The 21563-nt window shown below is 34.0% G+C and overlaps 1 protein-coding gene across 1 annotated transcript in view; it reads left to right on the top strand.

Annotated features, from left to right (window-relative positions):
• The window catches only part of LOC131800885 (uncharacterized), a 303657-nt gene that overhangs the window by 94822 nt on the left and 187272 nt on the right, over nt 1-21563 (top strand). Inside the window, exon 2 of the mRNA XM_059118741.1 lies at nt 3771-4013. Within this exon, the coding sequence (XP_058974724.1) occupies nt 3771-4013 (243 nt within the window). The remainder of the gene's footprint in view (nt 1-3770; nt 4014-21563) is intronic.

Here is a 21563-nt window from a genome sequence, read left to right as displayed (position 1 = left end):
TTAATGATGGCGGCAAAACAATGCTGTGTGAATGACTGTCTGGTTTGCAACATTGCCAGGGCATGGGAGTGTGTGTGTGTGCGCGTGGAGTGGCTATGGCTGTTAGTCATGCTTTCGCGTAAGAATTTCCATGCCAGCCATCTTTTACACACCAAACAGCCAGCCATACACTTCCGCATTCAATTTCATTTCATATCATTCCAATGATTCAGTTTGAACGTCCACATGTTTGTATATGTTCCAAATATCAAAACATTCCGCTTTCTCTCTCTCACTCTCCCAGTAATTCAATGGTGTCACTTGTGCATTGCATGACCGGGGTAGAGTTGCAAGCACACACTGTAGTTGGCAGGGTGCGTGCGTGTGTGCAGGCATTCGAATGCAGTCTTCTGCCCCTCGTTTCATTTCATTTTTTTGCTGTGTTGCTGTTCGGGAATAAAAAGAAAACTATCATTTTGCGCCAATTTTCATTGCACCACAACACCACCAAGCGTTAATATTTTGTACTGCCACAGTCTGACAGAGTTGCATTGGAAATTCGTATGACCGTTGAAATTTGAAATGCAGTGCACTGAAGTGCACTCCCTGATACAGTGTGTGACTTCAAATAGAGATGGCGCTGTTCAACTTTTTTTTAGTTAGAAAGTAGAAAGTTTGAAATAAATACTTTCCGATGAAGGAGTAATATTAAATATAAAAGACAAACACTAATTAAAAAATTTAATCAATTTAAAATTAATTAAAAATTAAAATTATTAAAATTATTAAAATTATTATTATTATTATTATTATTATTATTATTATTATTATTATTATTATTATTATTATTATTTTTGTTATTATTATTATTATTATTATTATTATTGTTGTTGTTATTATTATTATTATTATTATTATTATTATTGTTGTTATTATTATTATTATTATTATTATTATTATTATTATTATTATTATTATTATTATTATTATTATTATTATTATTATTATTATTATTATTATTATTATTATTATTATTATTATTATTATTATTATTATTATTATTATTATTATTATTATTATTATTATTATTATTATTATTATTATTATTATTATTATTATTATTATTATTATTATTATTATTATTATTATTATTATTATTATTATTATTATTATTTTATTTATTTATTTACCTTTTTTGATAAAATTCAACGAATGACAAGAATTTATTATAATTTTATTTGTAAATCTTTTGAGTCTCGGTATCAAGACATTCAGTTTCCACTTAGTGCTAGTAAACAAAAATAAGACATATTTTACTAAAAAAAAACATTTGTGAAAAATGCTATTTTTAAAAATGAATCTTTGAATCTTTATAATTTGTGAAAAAATACAAATTTACGAAAAAATACCAAAAATTTCCCCGAATCTGAATTTTTGTACAAATATTTAATATACCTGCATTTCCAATACTTTATATTAACATAACCTAAAAAAACTACAAATTAAACAAGTAAAAAAGCTGTAAGTTTGGCCGGGCCAAACTTTGAATAGCCTCCACCACTTGGAACGAATTTAACAATTTTCAAAAACAAAAAAATAAAATCCGTTAAAAATTCTGTTAAAATCTTAAAAATTCCGAAAAATTATATTAGGGTCTACACGACGACGTGAACCTGCATAGGCAACTTTTGTCATAAGCCATTACTATATTCAAATGCAAAACTTGAAAAAAATCGGTGAATAATGTAGCTAAAATCATCAAAATACCGAATATAGGGAGATACTGATATATGGGGGCTATACCAAAACGTGGACCTACACTGACAATATTATGTCATAGGCTAAAGTATCCATTACGAACTTGAAATATTAAATTCGAAACGATAATGTCGCTAAAACTTTCAAAATACGAATATCGGCAGGTAACATTATATGGGGGCTATAGGAAGACGTGGACCAGCTCAGACAATTTTCTGTCATAGGCTGTAGTATCCATTACGAACTTCAAATACCAAATTTGAAACAATTCCGGCAAATAATGGTAATGGGGGCTATACGAAGACGTGCTCAGACAATTTTCTGTCTTAGGCTGCAGTATTCATTACGAACTTCAAATACCAAATTTGAAACATTTCTGGGAGGGAGGTACCGTCATATGGGTGCTATACCAAAACGTGGATGTGAATACCAAAAGTCCTGCAGACATAGTACACATTTGAGTAAAGTTTTATCAACCTACTTCATTTCGTTTGGAAGCTAGAGTGATTTCCACAGAAAGACAGACAGATAGATGGACGGACATCGCTAAATCGACATAGAATTTTATGCTGATCAAGAATATATATACTTTGGGGGTCTAAATGTATATTTCGGGGTGTTACGAACGGAATGACAAACATAATATACCCTCCATACTATAGTGAAGGGTATATTAAAATCACGTCTTGGATAATTATAAAATTCAGATGAATTCATAGATAAAGTGTGCGATATTTAATAGAGATGGCGCTGTCGAACTTTTTATTCGTACAAATGTTTGCAAAAATATAAATAAAATTTTTAAATATTAAATTAAAACCAGTAAAGAAAGTCTTGAAGTCGGGCGGGGCCGACTTTATGATACCCTACACCACCTTGCTAATTTAGTAGGGCTCCGCATAACAATTAAAAGTTTATACACGCTATGAATATAATTTAAAGTTCAAAGGACTGAATATGCCGAAACATTTGTATCTTTTAATTGCGGACTTGCATAACCCATTTGGTGCACAATTAACTTGAAATCGGATAAAGATATATATGGGAGCTATATCCAAATCTGAACCGATCTCGATAAAATTTGGCAAAGATATTTCTGAGCTGTATTTGATATATTTGCCTGAATATCGTTGTTATGGAGTGCATATTACGGTTGTGGGTAACAAATACAACAAATCGGATGAACAATATATATACCGATCTTCACCAAATTTGGCATACTACCTTCTACACTCAATTCGGCCGTAAGTGCCAAATTTCATCCCATTTGGGCAAATATTAGACGTTTGGTGCACAATCAAAGATAAATCGGACGAAGTTATATATGGGAGCTATATCCAAATCTGAACCAATCTCGATAAAATTTTGCAAAGGTATTTCTGAGTTACATTTGATATATTTCCCCAAATATTGTTGTTACAGACTGCATATTACGTCTGCGGAGGACAAAAATAACAAATCGAATGAACATTATATATTGGAGCTACGGCTATATCTGAACCGATTTCGTTAAAATTTGGCCTATTTATTTTCAGGCCTAATCTGGTTGTATGTGCAAAATTTCATACCATTCGGCCTGATATTACACGTTTGGTGCACAATAAAAGGCAAATCGGACGAACATATATATGGGAGCTATATCTAAATTTTGACCGATAGAGATGGAATTTTGAAATTTGTCAAAGAGTTCACTAATTGTATATGAGGTGGAAAGAAGGAGCTGGTATCGGTAGGTGGTAAACTTCTAAAATACCGATACACGGGCCTTCTCTTTTCAGCTCTGTTTTCATCATCTGTTGGATTGTCCCGTTATTATTGAGAAAAATTAAAAAAGTGTTATAATCTAACATTTCCTTTCTAAATCACAAACTAAAAACAGCAATTAATTTTATTAAATTATTTTTCAAAAGGCGATTTGTGTAATTTTAATTTATAATTTCCTTTTGTATATCAATAACATAAAAAAGTTCTTAAAACATTTGAATAATTTTGGTAACAATATTGAATTATTTTCTCTTTTCCGTTTCTTTCAGTTCCCCAAATAGTATTATCCTGTTGATGAACCAAACCAAATATAACGCATTGTATTCCCATAACATACCAAATGCTTCGTTGTCCAACTCAATAATCAGCGAATTTCCACGAAAATCTAGAAAACCTTTAACACTTGATTTTGAACATTATTGTCAAGGAACAGCTGCTGTTGAACGAACAGGACACAGACAGACGATATCAATAATAAAGAAAACGGATAGACAATTAACTGCAAGTACGAGGTAAGTCTGAAAATTGTGATTATATATATATATATATATATATATATATATATATATATATATATATATATATATATATATATATATATATATATATATATATATGTATATATATATATATATATATATATATATATATATATATATATATATATATATATATATATATATATATATATATATTGTCGCCAAAAAAAAAAAAAATAAAAAATATATATATATATATATATATATATATATATATATATATATATATATATTCTTTTTTTTTTTTTTTTTCGAGGATCAAAAGAGTCATAATTAAGATATTAAGAGGGTTTTTCATTGAATCATTTGGGGACTCAGAGAGTATTGCAGATTTCGATAGAATTTTTTTAAGTGCCACCGGAAGCCTAAACTAGAATTTTCCCCAAGATTTTTAAAAGAAAAGAAAAAAAAAAATAAATAAAATAAAAAAATTATATAAATAAAATAAAAAAATTAAATAAAAAAATAACAAAATAAAAAATCAATTCCAGGCAGAGTCACCAACTTGAAGATCTAAAAGGAAAGAATAAAAGAGATATAATTCATAATTTCTTAAAAATGTTTTCCAGCGATCATCACAGCTATAAATTCGAATTTTTAAAAATATTTTTTAAGAGCCAAAAGTACCATCATTATTAGCATTGATTTTTTGTAAAAAGGAACAATAGACCAGAAATTATTAATTTTTTAGAAAAACTTCAAACATAGGCACGGTCGATGATTTTTGAAAAGAATTTTTCAAGAACAATGAAAACCACAAATCTAGATCATTTAAAAGAATAGCTTTAAGGGCCAAGAGAACTATTAATTTCGATTCTTTGTGAAATTTGGTCTACCATTATATGGTTTAAGGATTTTTATACCCTCAGCCATATGGCTACAGAGGATATACAGGGTGAGATGAAAAAATTGCAGCCAAATTCAGACTGTTGTCATTTCTAAGCCAATTGTCCGACAGCTGTTAAAATTATTCCAGAGACAGCTCATTATATTGTTTACAAGCGTACAAATGCATTTTTTGAGAGAATTTTCCAGAAAAATGTTATTCGTGATGGAATTCAAGCGGGATAGGGTGATTTCTTTATATTTGGCTGGAAAACCACTTTTAATAAATCAAAGTTTATGTTTGAGATAGCCCATCACAAAATTGTTTTTAATATCCACGCTTATTGTTGAGATAGTCCTTGAAATTATTTCAAATAGTCCACGTTTATGGCTTTAAACATTTCTTTTGACTAACTCAAGTTTATGGTCTTAAAAAATTATTTTAAAAATCCACGTTTACAGGTTGAGATGAAAAAACTGCAATCAACTTCAGACTGCTGCCATGTACTGGTACAAATATTGGGATTTGCAAAGTTGTAGAAAATCGGATTGTCTTTTTTCTTTCTGTGCAATAAAATATTTTTGCGAAAATTTCGCCACCAGCAAGACAGACGGACGGACAGCAACATCAGCAGAAATGGTTCGAAAATTAAAGAAGCGACTTGATCGAATTCCGCTTCACAGTGGCCGAAAAATGGCTGGTGAGCTGAACATATCGCAATATTCCATTTGGCAAATATTGAAAAATCGGGGGAGCTCGGGGTAAAGCCATTGAAATTCCAAAAAGTGCAAGAACTTTCACCGCAACAGAAAGAAAATAGACTCATAAGGGCTAAAGAGTTGCTTCGCTTGGCCAAAAGTGGTGAACCGCTGAATTTGGTTTTCTCCGATGAGAAAACATTCATTGTCCAGCAGTTTGTAAACAAAAAAATGATCGTGGTTACTGCCAAAGAGGTCAGCTGAAAATGTGCACCTTCGGTTGGCCACCAGATGGTGTGCGCCGCCATAACAGCCGATGGTCGCTCCCGCTCGTATTAATCGACCGTGACATCAGAATAAATGTCGAATATTATCACGAAAATATTCTGGAGGGTGTATTAAAGCCTTGGGCACAAAATGATCGTGTTTACTTGCCAAAAAGGTCAGCTGAAAATGTGAACCTTCGGTTGGCCAGCAGAACTCAAGCGCCGGCCATGATGATGGTGTGGGCCGCCATAAAAGCCGATGGTTGCTCTCCGCTCGTATTAAACGACCGTGGCATCAGAATAAATGCCAAATATTATCGCGAAAATATTCTGGAGGGTGTATTAAAGCCTCGGGCGCGCAAACATTTGGACATTCCAACAGGACTCAGCACCATGACACCCAAGAATGGTTATGAGATTCATATCCAGTGCACAATGGCCACCAAAATCTCCGGATACCGGATACGTTGGACTATTGTGTCTGGAGTATTTTGGGAAGGAAGGGTGGCACTAAAAAAATACCAAAGTGTCGATCACCTCAAGCTTCACCGGGATTGGGCCAAAATACCGCAGAGCAACATTCGGGCAGTGTGTGACGGTTTCATTGGCCGTTTGAAGGCCATAATTCGTGCCAAAGGTGACCAATTCAAAGAAATCCAAACTTATTCTAAGATTTGATCCGTCATTTTTTGATTTCATTCAATTAAACTTGGTATTTGAAGTTCGTAATGGATTCGAATGTGCAGGTCTACATCTTCGTATAGCCCACCATATAACGGTACCTCCCAATATTCGGTATTTTGATGATTTTAGCGACATTATTCACCGGAATTGTTTCAAATTTGGTACTTGAAGTTCGTATTGGATACTACAGCCTAAGAGAGAAAATTGTCTGTACAGGTCCAGGCCTTCGTATAGCACCCAAAAAACGGAACCTCCCCATATTCGGTATTTTGATGATTTTAGCGACATTATTCACCGGAATTGTTTTAAATTTGGAATTTGAAGTTCGTAGTGGATACTACAGCCTAAGACAGAAAATGAGCCATGTGGGTTCACGTCTTCGTATAGCCCCCATATAACGCTACCTCCCGATATTCGGTATTTTGTTGATTTTAGCGACATTATTCACCGGAATCGTTTCAAATTTGGTGCTTGAAGTTCGTAATGGATACTACAGCCTAAGACAGAAAATTGTCTGTGCAGGTCCACGTCTTCGTTAAGCTCCCATATAACCGTACCTACCGATATACGATACTTTGTTCATTTTAGCGAATTATTCACCCGAATTCTTTCAAATTTGGTATTTGAAGTTCGTAATGGATTATACAGCCTATGACAGAAAATTGTCTGTGCAGGTCAACGTTTTCGTATTTTCCCCATTTAACGGTACATCTCGATGTTCGGTATTTTGATGATTTTAGTGACTTTATTCACCGGAATTGTTTCAAATCTTGTATTTGAAATTCGTAATGAATACTACAACCTAAGACAGAAAATTGTCTGTGCAGGTCCATATCTTCGTTTAGCCCCCATATAACGGGACCTACCGATATTCGATACTTTGTTGATTTTAGCGACATTATTCACCGGAATTGTTTCAAATTTGGTATTTGAAGTTCGTAGTCGATACTACAGCCTATGACAGAAAATTGTCTGTGCAGGTCCAGGTCTTCGTATAGCCCCAATATAACGGGACGTATAGTCCAATATTACTCACCCTATTTTTTTGCAATTTTCGTATTTGAATATTCTAATGGCTTATGACAAAGTTGCCTCTGCAGGTCTACGTCGTCGTATAGACCCTAATATAACGGCTACATTCGGTATTTCTAAGACTTTAACAGAATTTTTAAGGGATTTTTTTTTTTTTTTTGAAAATTGCCAAATTCTTTCCAAATGGTGGAGGGTATTCAAAAGTCGGCCCGGCCGAACTAACAGTTTTTTTTACTGTTTTTAAGTCCACAATGGTCAATGGTCCTTGAAAGATTTGCTTTAAAACACGATATAATTCTTCAAAAAAAATTTTTAATTTTTCTGCCAGCAACCTGCTTTGACTCCGATACGCGATGCATGTGTTTATTATTTTAATTTTTAATAACTATAAAGTTTATTAAACCCATATTTTTATGACAGCCATAAATCCACCCATTTGTTATCTATAACAAAAATATATAGCTCCGAATGTTTGCCCTACACATTGCTCGGAACCAGCACTCTATTGTAGGGCCGCTCGCTGCGTTTAACAGTAGGTCAGCATTGTAAAATGCAATACAAAAATTTTTTTCCGTTTTATTTGCTTCTAATTTCAGAATTAAAGTTATTTTCCCTCTCTCTCTCCCTCCCTAGAAAATGATGTCTCTGTGTGTGTTTTCGGGAAATGTACATATGTAACTGTTGATGTGTCTGTGTGTGTGTTTGCATTAGACAACGACAGCAATGGCCCTCACATTTATAGCAGCTACTCTATTACAATGCCTTTTTTTATCAGCAGTCTAATTGTTGTTGTTGCTAGTGTTTCGGGCCCACCCCACCTCTACCCTACCATCATCCCAAGCTTCAGTTGCCGCACAGTTTTGAAAAATGGGGGGATGGGGAGGGGAAGCACTATTTTGTTTTAATGAAACGTTTTTCCTTTTTTTCACTGCAGTTGGCTTTCAACATTGGCTGGGTGTTTTCTCGCCTTGCTTTTCGTTGCTGTTGTTGTTGCTGCTGCTATTTCTCTACAGAATGCACTTTTAAATGGTCTTTGGCCCAATTAAAGTTCATTGCTATGGTAACTGATAAAAAAATATGTTGTTCAGCAGGAAAAAAAACACAAACAACAGCAACAACAACAACAAACATCCAGTCTCATTCATTCAACAACGAAACAACACATTTGTCGTTTATTTGAAATTAGAAAAAAATGAGGAAAAATATTAAGACCTGCAAGGGTGGAAGATAAGCCCATCATGTTGATGTATTGGAAACGTAACCCCACCCACTATCGTTTAATTTTCCGATTAAATTAGAACAATAAAAACATTATTTTCTGATTTCGATAGCCTTTCAAGATTTATTCGAAAAATCAAAGAATACAGATCGCTTGGAATTTTTAAAGAATTTTAAAAAAACCATAATTCTCTATTTAAAAAAAATCAAATTCTACTAAAACCAAGAATTTTTTAAAAATTTGGTCTTCTTTTGGTATTATGTCTTTGTGCATTTGTTTGTAAAAGCAAAAGGAAACGAGATGGACCCATAGTTCCTTTTGATGATCTGTATAGAATCATATTCTTAATCGATTTATGCATGTCCGTCCGTCTGTTGTTGGTTTCTCCGTCTGTCCATGTATTTTTGTAAACCAAGTACAGGTCGCAGTTATTGGCCGATTCAGATGAAATTTTGCACAAATAACTTGATTAAACCAAGGACGAACCCTATTGAAATTGGAGATAATCGGTCAAAATGTAGATATAGATCCCATATATATCTTCGTCCGATTTGCCTTTTATTGTGCACCAAACGTGTAATATCAGCCCGAATAGCACATACAACCTAATTAGGCCTGAAAATAAGTATGCCAAATCGAAATCGGTTCAGATATAGCTATAGCTCCCATATATATTGTTCATCCGATTTGTTATTTTTGTCCTCCGCAGCCGTAATATGCACTCTGTAACAACAATATTTGGGGAAATGTATCAAATGTAGCTCAGAAATACCTTTGCTAAATGTTATCGAGATCGGTTCCGATTTGGATATAGCTCCCATATATGTCTTCGTCCGATTTGCTTTTTTTGTGCACCAAACGTATAATATTAGACCAAACGGAATGGAATTTGGTATTTACTGCCAAATTGAGCCTAGAAACCAGTATGTCAAATTTGGTGGAAATCGGTTCAGATATAGCTACAGCTCTCATACATATTGTTCATCCGAATTGTTGAATTTGCCCTGCGTAGCCGAAGTATGGACTCCGTAGTAACGATATTCGGGAAAATATATCAAATACCGCTCAAAAATATTTTTGCCAAATTTTATTGGGATCGGTTCCGATTTGGATATAGCTTCCATATATATCTTTATCCGATTTTAAATTAATTGTGTGCCAAATGGATACAAGCCTGAATTTAAAAGGCGAAAATGCCTCATCAAATTTAGTAGAAATCGATTCAGAGGAGGATATTCCTTCCATATATTAGTTTCTTTGGACTTTTAATTATTCCTATAATCAAAGTTGAGGTGATCGATACTATGGTATTTTTTAGTGCCAACCTTGCTTTCTAAAATACTCCAGACACAATAGTCCAAAAATTAGTATCCGGAGATTTTAATGGCCATTGTGCGCTGGAAATGAAGCGAGGAACCTTATTTTGTAACTATTCTTGGGTGGCGCATGCTGAGTGCGATGGTGCTGAGCCCTGTTGGAATGTCCAAAATCTGCTGCCAAAACGTCTGCGTGCCCAAGGCTTTAATACACCCTCCAGAATATTTTCGCAATAATATTCGACAAGCGAAGCAACTCTTTAGCTCTTTTGCGTCTATTTTCTTTCTGTTGCGGTGTAAGTTCATGCTCTTTTTGGAATTTCAATGGCTTTACCCCGATCTCATTTTTCAATATTTGCCGAATGGAATATTGCGATATGTTCAGCTTACGATCCATTTTCAGCCACTGAGACGCGGTTTTCGGGATCAAGTTGCTTCTTTTCTTTTCGAAGCATTTCTGCTGATGTTGCTGTTTTCTTCCTTTCTTTTCCTTGACGTCGGGCTACGCTATCAGTATCATGGTAACGAGCGATGGTACGTGACGAGGCACAAAAGATTTGTTCACATTTAAATGCTGCAGTGCTCTAACGATAGCCATTTGTGGTTTCCCAGCCAAATATAAAGAAATCACACTATCACGCTTGAATTTCATCACGAATAACTTTTTTTCTGAAAAATTCTCACCCAAATGCTTTTGTACGCTTGTGAACAATATAATCAGCTGTCACTGGAATAATTTTTACAGCTGTCGGACGAGTGGCTTAGAAATGACAGCAGTCTAAAGTTAATTGCATTTTTTTCATCTCTCCCTGTATATATCTTGTCTCTGCCTGTCTGTCTCTTAATTTCGTATGCTTAATATGAGTGTAATAAATATTAATCATACGCTTCATATTCCAGTAAAATTTTCATCTCTTCAAAGACAACATTGACGTATCAGTAATAAAAATAAAAAATAATGATATTCATCATACGCCTGACAAGATTCCTACTCCAAATCGAAGGCATTTCTATGTATTCGAATTCCATTGCTCTCTCAGTTGGTACCATCATCTGCCTCGTTTTCTCTGACATTATAGGGCTCGGACTGGTTTTTAAATTTCATGTGAATAATTTTGATAAACCTTATTACCATCCCTTCCGAAGGATTCTAGGACTGAGAAAAAATTATCAATATTTTGGTTAGATTTTCAATTATTTCCTATTTTGTCTTTTTGTACCCTCCGTTGGTAACTCCTTGAAATATTCATAATATACCTCACAAAGTATATATATTCTGAATCTGCGTAAAATTCTACGACGATTCAGATGTCTGCCTGTCTGTGGGTCTGTCTCTCTGATGTTATCACGCTTTCTTTTGAACGAATTATGATAGAAGGCTAAAATTTTGCACACATGTTTATTTTTCCATTAGGCAGGTTGAGTTCGTAAATGGGCCATGTAGGTCCACGTTTTCATATAGCCCCCATATAACGGTACCCGATATTCGGTATTTTGATGATTTTGACGACATTATTCACCGGAATTGTATCAAATTTGGTATTTAAGATTCGTAATGGATGCTACAGCCTATGACAGAAAATTGTCTGTGCAGGTCCACGTCTTCGTATAGCCCCCCATATAACGATACCTCCCAAAATTCGGTATTTTGATGATTTTGGCGACATTATTTACTGGAATTGTTTCAAATTTGTGACAGAAAATTGTCTATGTAGGTCTAGGTCTTCGTATAGGCCCCTTATGACGGTACCTCCCAAATTCGGTATTTTGATGATGTTAGCGACATTATTCACCGGAATTGTTTTAAATTACGTATTTAGAGTTCGTAATGGGTACTATAGCCTATGACAAAATTTCGTGAGCAGGTCCACATCATCGTATAGCCCCCATACAACGGTACCTCCCGATATTCGGTATTTTGATAATTTTGGCGACATTATTCACCGGAATTGTTTTAAATTTGGTATTTGAAGTTCGTAATGGATGCTACAGCCTATGACAGAAAAATGTCTATGCAGGTCCACGTCTTCGTATAGCCCCCATTTAACGGTACCTTCCAAAATTCGGTATTTTGATTATTTTACCACCATTATTCACTGGAATTGCTTCAAATTTGGTATTTGGAGCCCGTAATGGGAACTACAGTTTGTGACAGAAAAATGTCTATGTCTATGTCTTCGTATAGGCCCCATATAACGGTACCTCCCAAAATTCGGTATTTTGATGATTTTAGCACCATTATTCACCGGAATTGTACCAAATTTGGAATTTGAGATTCGTAATGGATGTTACAGCCTGTGACAGAAAAATGTCTATGCAGTTCCAGGTCTTCGTATAGACCCCATATATCAGTACCTGCCTATATTCGGTATTTTAATGATTTTAGCGCCATTATTCACCGGAATTGTTTTGAATTACGTATTTAGAGTTCGTAATGGATGCTACAGTCTGTGACAGAAAATTGTCTATGCAGGTCCAGGTCTTCGCACAGCTCCGATATAATGGTACCTCCCTATATACGATATTTTGATGATTTTAGCTACATTATTCACCGTTTATTTCAAGTTTCGAATTTGAATATGTAGGTCCACGTCGTATAAACCGCAATATAAAACCGAATATTCGGTATTTTTAAAATTTAACAGCATTTTTTAAGGATTTTATTTTTTTTTTAATTTCCAAATTTGTTCCAAATGGTGGAGGGTATTCAAAGTTCGGTCCGGTCGAACTTAGATGCTTTTTTACTTTTTTTTCATTTCATATGTATAACATTAATTCGGCTAATTAATATTAATCATAAGCTTCATATTCCAATACAAAAGTTGCCCCCTTTCGCAGACCACCTTGATGTATAAGTAATGGTAAAATTAAATAAAAATATTCATCATACGCCTGACCTCCCTCAACTCAATGAAACATTTCTTCACCGTTTTCTTTTGAACATACTTCAATGGCTGACCTATTGAACGTCTGCCTCTTTGTTGTCGTCGTCGTCGTTGTTGCCGTTCCCTGTTGCCATCGACGTCTGTGGTATACCATTGGCCATTGGTCATTCGTTAAGTCTGGCCGGTCAAATGATTATCTTTGATGGTTGTGGCTGGTCATGGGTGTTGGTCGTTGAGGTTACTTTGAGGTTTTTGTCGCTAGCTGTTTATGTTGTTGTTGTTGTTGGTTTGCTTAAATTTTGCCTAGCATGCAAATCCTTGAAAACAGCAGTGAATGAACAAGAGAAGGTAATGTCAGCCATGGCAACATTTACCAACAGAAGCGAGCGAATGACCAGAAAAGTTTTGCAAAACTTTTGCATTTCAAAACGAAAGAGAAGAAGAAAAAAGCAATGACAAAGAGGGAGGAAAGAAATTATAGAAGAGGAAGAAGAAGGCAGAAAAACAACATTTCAACTTTTGCATTTGCCATCCTCATTGAAATGAAGGCGAAAAGGTTGTTGCACGTAAAATAGGCAAAGGAGACGACTGACATGCAATACAAACATGTAGCAGCACACACACACACACATGCACACACACTGAGAGGAATATGGTAGCAGACACGGACACAGACACCCAAACGTTGCAACTTGGCGCAAATTATAGTTCGCTTATAGTTTTACTTCTTCATTCACTATTTCCTCTTCGTATACTTGGAGCTTCATAAAAATAAGTGTTTTTATCTCCTCCTCCTCTCAAACCCAGTGAAGGACTATGGGTTGTTGTGGCAGGGTGAGATAGAGTGCATATGTATGTGTGTGTGTGCTCGACGTCAGCATTTTCGCCAGACGTCAGAGCGTAGACCGCCATGGCTCTGCACTGTTTCAAATCTACCCTGGCTTTTACCTCAACTTTCAAGTGGACGGCCCTGAAGTGCATACAAGTGCTGTGCCAACAGTGTAGTTGTAGTAGTTGTAGTTTAACTTTTCGTTACGACAGCAATATGACTTGCAGTCTCGGTCTGGGTAGGTGGTGAGAAGGCAATATATTGGAGAATGGAGGATGTTCGGAAAGTTTTGAAATAAAGTGGTCTTTTAATTTTAATCTGAAATTTTGTTGCTAAAGAAGGATTACATTCCAGAATCCTGACACGCCGGAGAGCATTGTTGTCCCTATCTTTAGGCTCTTGGATGCTAGCTAGATCTTTCAATCCTGGATCTTTCTGGCCTTAATTTTTTTCACTGAATCAATCATGCCTGTATCCTGTGGTCGATGTCCTTTCAAACCCGGTTATTTTAGTCCTGGAGCGTTGAGTTGTGACTCTTTCCGTTCAGGGTCATACATTCTTTTTGGTAAAGAAGGATATGATCCCAGAATCCTGGCATTTCGGAGAGCATGGTTGTCCCTATCTTTCGTAGCTAGATCTTTTCATCCTGGATCTTACTGGCCTTAAATTTTTAAACTGGAGCAGTCATGCCTGTATCTTATGGTCGATGTTCTTTAAAGGCCGGTTATTTTAGTCCTGGAGCGTTGAGTTTTGACTATTACAGGATCATACATTTTTTGGTAAAGAGGGGTTTGATCCCCGAGTCCTGGCATTCCGGAGAGCATGGATGCTCCTATCCTTAGGTCCTTTGAAACTAGCTAGATCTTTAAATCCTGGATCTTTCTGGCCTTAATTTCTTACACTGGATCAATCATGCCTGTATCTTATGGTCGATGTCCCCTCAAGGCCGGTTTTTATACCCTCCACCATTCTATGATAGACTCTAAAAAGTATATATATTTTGGATCAGCGTAAAATTTTAAGACGATCTAGCGATGTCCGTCTGTCTGTGAGTATGTCTGTCTGTTTGTCCGTCTGTCTGTTGTATTCACGCTATCTATCGAACGAATTGAGATAGAAAGCTAAAATTTTAATTTTATTGAATAAAAGCAAAAAATGTCGGAAATAGCATCAAATTTTAGAATAAGTTTAGATTTGTTCGAATTGATAATCTTTGACACAAATTATGGCCTTCAAACGACCAATGAAACCGTCACACGCTGCCCTAAAGTTCCTCTGTGGTATTTTGGCCCATTTCCGGCGAAGCGCTTGCTTGAAGTGATCGACAATTTGGTATTTTTTAACGCCAACCTTGCTTTCCAAAATACTCCTGACACAATAGTCCAACGGATTGGTATCCGGAGATTTTGGTGGCCATTGTGCGCTGCGAATGAAGTGAGGAACCTCATTTTGTAACCATTTTTGGGTGGCGCGTGCTGAGTGCGATGGTGCTGAGTTCTTTTGGAATGGACAAGGTCTGCGACCAAAATGTTTGCGTATCCAAGGCTTTAATAGAATATTTTCGCGATAATATTCGGCATTTATTTTTATGCCAGGGTCGATGTCAAATACGAACGGAAAGCGATCATCGGCTGTTATGGCGCCCCACACCATCACCATGGCCGTCGATTGAGTTCTGGTGGCCAACCGAAGGTGCCTATTTTCAGCCGACCTCTTTGGCAAGTAAACAGGATCTTTTTGTTTGTTTACAAACTGCTGGACAACGAATGTTTTTTCATCGGAGAAAACCAAATTCGGCAGTTCACCACTTTCGGGCAAGTGAAACGACTCATTATCTCTTTTGAGTCTATTTTCTTTCTGTTGCGGGGTGTAAGTTCTTGCACTTTCTTAATTTCAATGGCTTTATCACGAGCTCATTTTTCAACAATTGCCGAATGGAATATTGCGGTATGTTCAGCTCATGAGCCATTTTTCGGTCACTGCGACGCTGGTGGTTTCGATCAAGTCTCTTCTTTACTTTTCGAACAATTTCTGCTGATGTTGTTGTTTTCTTCCGTCCACTTCCTTGACGTCGGGCTACGATACCAGTATCGCGGTAATGAGCGATGGTACGAGACACAAAGGATTTATTCACATTTAAATGATGGAGATCTCTGGCGATAGCCACTTGTGGTTTTCCTGCCAAATATAAAGAAATCACACTATCACGCTTGACTTCCATTCTACGAATAACTTTTTTTCTGGAAAATTCTCACCAAGATGCTTTTGTACGCTTGTAAACAATGTAATGAGCTGTCATTGGAATAATTTTAACAGCTGTCGGACGAGTGGCTTCGAAATGACAGCAGTCTGAAATTGGTTGCAGTGTTTTCATCTCACCCTGTATATGTTTAATCCGATTTGGCGTTAAAGGCTCTCACATGCGCAATATGAAATCGAAAACAATGTTATTTGGTACCAGATATCTTATAGAGTCTGGAGATTTGGGTATAGCTCCCATATATATCCTTATTCCGATTTCATGTTTATTTGGCAAATAATGGCTAATATCAGCCCAAATGGAGTGAGTTTCGGGACGTACGTTTCCATTTGGTTGAACTCGACTCCGATGTATATATTTTTAGTATGATCCTTCTCGACCATGATAAACATGTCTCCGTGAAACGATACTATAATAAACAAGTTAAAAAGCAGTAAGTTCGGCCGGGCTGAACTTTAAATAACCTCCACCATTTGGAACGAATTTGGAAATTTTCAAAAAATAAAATCCTTAAAAAATTCTGTCAAAATTTTAAAAATAACGAATATAGCCGTTATATTTGGGTCCATACGACGTGAACCTACATAGGCATTGTTTTTCATAAGCCATTACCATATTCAAATTCGAAACTTGAAATAAACGGTGAATAATGTAGCTAAAATCATCAAAATATCGTATATAGGGAGGTACCATTATATCGGGCCTGTGCGAAGACCCGGACCAGCATAGACAATTTTCTGCTATAGGCTGTGGCTTCTATTACTAAATTCAAATACGCGTCTCAAACAATTTCGGTGGGTATTGTACCTAAACTCGTCAAAATACCGAATATAGGGAGGTACTGATATATAGGGCCTATACGAAGACCTGGACGTGCATAGACAATTTTCTACCACAGACTGTAGATCCCATTACGAACTCTCAATACGTAATTTGAAACAATTTCGCTGAATAATGTCGTTAAAATCATCAAAATACCGAATATCGGGAGGTACCGTTATATGGGAGCTTTACGAAGACGTGGACCTGCACAGGCAATTTTCTGTCATAGGCTGTAGCATCCATTACGAACTTCAAATAACAAATTTGAAACAATTCCGATAAATAATGTCGCTACAGTTATCAAAATGCCGAATATCGGGAGGTACCGTTATATGGTGGCTATACGAAGACGTGGACCTGCACAGACAGTTTTCTGTCTTAGGCTTTAGTATCCATTTCGAACTTCAAATGCCAAATTTGAAACAATTCCGGTGAATAATGTTGCTAAAATCATAAAAATACCGAATATCGGGAGGTACCGTTATATGGGGGCTATACGAAGACGTGAACCTGCACAGGCAAATTTCTGTCTTAGGCTATAGTATCCATTTCGAACTCCAAATACCAAATTTGACACAATTCCGGTATATAATGTCGCTAAAATCATCAAAATACCGAATATCGGGAGGTACCGTTATATGGGGGCTATATGAAGAAGTGGATCTTCACAAACAATTTTCTGTCATAGGCTGTAGCATTCATTACGAACTTCAAATACCAAATTTAAAATAATTTTGCTGAATAATTTCGCTAAAATCATCAAAATACCGAATATCGGTGGGTACCGTTATATGGGGGCTATACGAAGACGTGGACCTACATGGCCCATTTTCAATACCAAAAGTCCTGAAGACATAATACACATTTGAGTAAAATTTTATCAACCTGCTTCATTTCGTTCGGAAGCTAGAGTGATTTCCACAGACGGACAGACTGATGACGTACGGATATAGCTAAATCGTCTTAGAATTTTACGCCGGTCTGATATGAGTATTTCGAGGAGTTACAAACGGAATGACAAAGTTAATATACCCTCCATACCATGGTGGAGGGTATAAAAACGTTCGGTGGTCGCCATTGAATTCATCTAGAACCGCCATGGGTGCGTATGATTGACATTACATGAAAATAAGTTAATATATTAATTATACGCCTTACGGGTTTCAAAAACTTTAAATAGCACACCCCCTAGATGTGAATTCACCAAACAGCACCCATATTATGCGTCAGGTTGCGTTCAGCTGTGCCTGTGTCTGTAAGTGAATCACTGCAATGAAACAGTTTTTTGTTGTTGCTATTGCCATTGCAACCGGCTGTCTTTCACACTAACAAATAGTTTTGTTGACGACGGCGACAACATTCATGAGGATGACGGTGACGGACGGCGACGACGACAACGATGATGATGATGATGGCGATGGTGGTTGACGCTTGAACATGTGCCTTGATTTAGAACAATGAACTTTTTCTATAGACAGCCAAGGAGCAGCAGAGCTCTTCAAACAAAAAAAACTATAGAAAAAAAAAACAACATCAACAACAACAAAAACATTGCAGGCGAATAGCAAGCTATTTGTTCTTGTTGCCATGGCAAAATGGAAGTGGGTAAAAAAAATTGGAAAAGAAGACAATTCTATTAAAAAATGAAAAAAAATATTTTTTTTAAATTTCAAAAAAGCTCTAAAAAGTATTGGAAATAAAAATTAAAAATAATTAAATTCAAACACTTTTCTCCATTTTTTTATTTTCAAGTCATTATTTCGTATCAATATTTTATTCCCTGTGTAAGACCCCAGAACCCACAAGTCCTTCATTATTATGCACTGACTATCGAACCAGCAGCAGCGTTACCTTGCTGTTCAACCCCGTCAGGACATTGTGCCAGTTTTTTAAACTGACGAGCTGTTATTTTCGTTCAACTCTGTTTCAGGGCATAGCGACAAGAGGAAATCGGCAGGCAAAAAAAAAAAAAAAATAAAATAAAATAAAAACACAAAACGGAATTGAAAAGTTCTTGGCTGTTTTGAATTTGTTGTTGTTCGCAGTACTCTCAACTCAACCTCCCTCCCCTCTCCTCCACCCCCCTGCATTGGCCATTCTGCCTTTTATCCTTGTTGGCATTTAAAATACCACCACATCACAGCATTCAATCACACAACGTTTATGTAGGTTAATTTGATGTGGAGTGCACTTCCTGTTCTGGCAAAAGTTATGTCGTTGGTTTGTTGTTTTTTGTTTTGTTTTTGCATTTCTAGTTTTCTTCTTATTTGCATTTTTATGTGTGTTCTTCATGTTGCTGTGGCACTTGGCAAAAAGTCCACATTTCTGAGAACCTAATACTTTGCAATAATATGCAAATATTTGTAGTAAAGTGCGTTCGTTGTTGGTACAGAGAGGAAGGCAAACTTAAAAACAAGGTGAAAGGATTTTTAATGACTCTAGGAAGAACTTAAAAAATACAAAGAGAGAAGGACTAGAAACAAGTAGAAAACTGTTAATTTAGACAGCCGAACTTTAAATATCCTACAGCATTTGGAAAAAATTTGGGAATTTCAAAAAAATAAAATCCGTTTAAAATTCCGCTCAAATCTTAAAAATACCGAATGTAGCCGTATGTATACGACGACGAGGACCTGCATAGGCAACTTTTGTCAATACCGAATATCGGGAGGTACCGCTATACGGAGGTACCGGGGCTATACGAAGACGTGTTCCTGCACAGACAAATTTCTGTCATAGGCTGTAGTATCCACTACGAACTTCAAATATCGAATCTGAAACAATTTCGGGGAATAATGTCGCTAAAATCATCAAAATACCGAATATCGGGATGTACCGTTATATGGGGGTTATACCGAATCGGGGACCTATACATGCAATGTTTCGCCACCGAAAGTAGAACTCATTATGACCAACAAGTACCAATTTTTAGACGAATCCGTTAAAAAATGTGGCAAAAATCATAAAAATACCGAATATTGGAAGGTACCGTTATATGGGGACTATACCAAAACGTGGACCGATATATCTCATTTTCAATACTAACCAATCCTAGAATTTTATGCTGATTACGAATATATATACTTTATGGGGTCTACGACGAATATTTAGGGATGTTACAAACAGAATGACAAAGTTAATATACCCTCCTTTCCGAGGTGGAGGGTCCATAACATCTCCTCTTTATTAAAAAGTTTTCGACAACAACTATTCTCTTTAAGTTGTCGATAACAACTTTAATTTTTAAAATCTTGTCTATAACAAACTACATAGCAAAATTATCGATAATAATTTTTTTATTAAAAATTTACTGCATAGATACGTTATCGATAATAAACTTTCCAGTATGGATAAGTTATCGATAGTGAATTTTGTCTATGACAAACTTGTCGATAATAACTTTTCTGTATAGATAAGTTATCGATAATAAACTTTCTGTGTAGAACAGGTTATTGATTATAATTTTTTATATATAGGTTATCGATAATATCTTTTCTGTATAAATAAGTTATCGAGAATAAATTTTTCTTATATATAAGTTATAGGTAGTTACTTTTCTATACATAAGTTATCGATAATAATTTTTCTCTATGAAAAAGTTGTGGATAATTACTTTAATGTATATTTAATTCATCGATAATAAAATGTATAGCAAAATTATCGATAATACATTTTTTTATATTATATTATATTATTTAATATTATAGTATATTATATTTATATTATATTATTTTATTATATTATATTATATTATATGATATTATTATTTATATTATATGATATATATTATATTATATTTATATATATTATATTATATTATATTATATTATATTATATTATATTATATTATATTTATATTAATATTCTATTATAATATATTATATTATATTATATATATTATATTAATTATATTATATTATATATATTATATTAATTATTATTATATTATATTATATTTTGATAGTATATTAATTTATTTATTATATTATATTATTATATATATTTAGTATATTAGATTATATAATATTTTGATATTAATATTATATATATCTATAATATTATATTATATTATATATATTATATTATATTATTTAGATTATATTATATTATATTATAATTCTAGTATATTCTTTTATATGATTATATTATTTATTTTATTATATTATATTATATTATATTATATTATATTATATTATATTATATTATATATTTATATTATATTCTATGATATTATTTAGTTATAATATATTATATTATATTTATTTATATTAATTATTATTATCTTTATTATATTATATATAATTTATATTTATATTATATTATATTATAGTATATATTATATTATATTATATTATATATATTATATTATATTATATTATATTATATTATATTATATTATTTATTTATATTATATTATATTATATTATATTATATTATATTATATTATATTATATTATATTATATTATATTATATTATATTATATTATATTATATTATATTATATTATATTATATTATATTATATTATATTATATATATTATATTATATATATTATATTATATTATATTATATTATATTATATTATATTATATTATATTATATTATATTATATTATATTATATTATATTATATTATATTATTTATATTATATTATATTATATTATTATATTATATTATATTATTTAT

The sequence above is a fragment of the Musca domestica genome, unplaced genomic scaffold (genome assembly GCF_030504385.1).
Source record: "Musca domestica strain aabys unplaced genomic scaffold, Musca_domestica.polishedcontigs.V.1.1 13, whole genome shotgun sequence".
Taxonomy (NCBI): Eukaryota; Metazoa; Arthropoda; class Insecta; order Diptera; family Muscidae; genus Musca; species Musca domestica.
The sequence above is the reverse complement of the archived record's forward strand: the minus strand, read 5'-3'. Positions and strand labels throughout refer to the sequence as shown.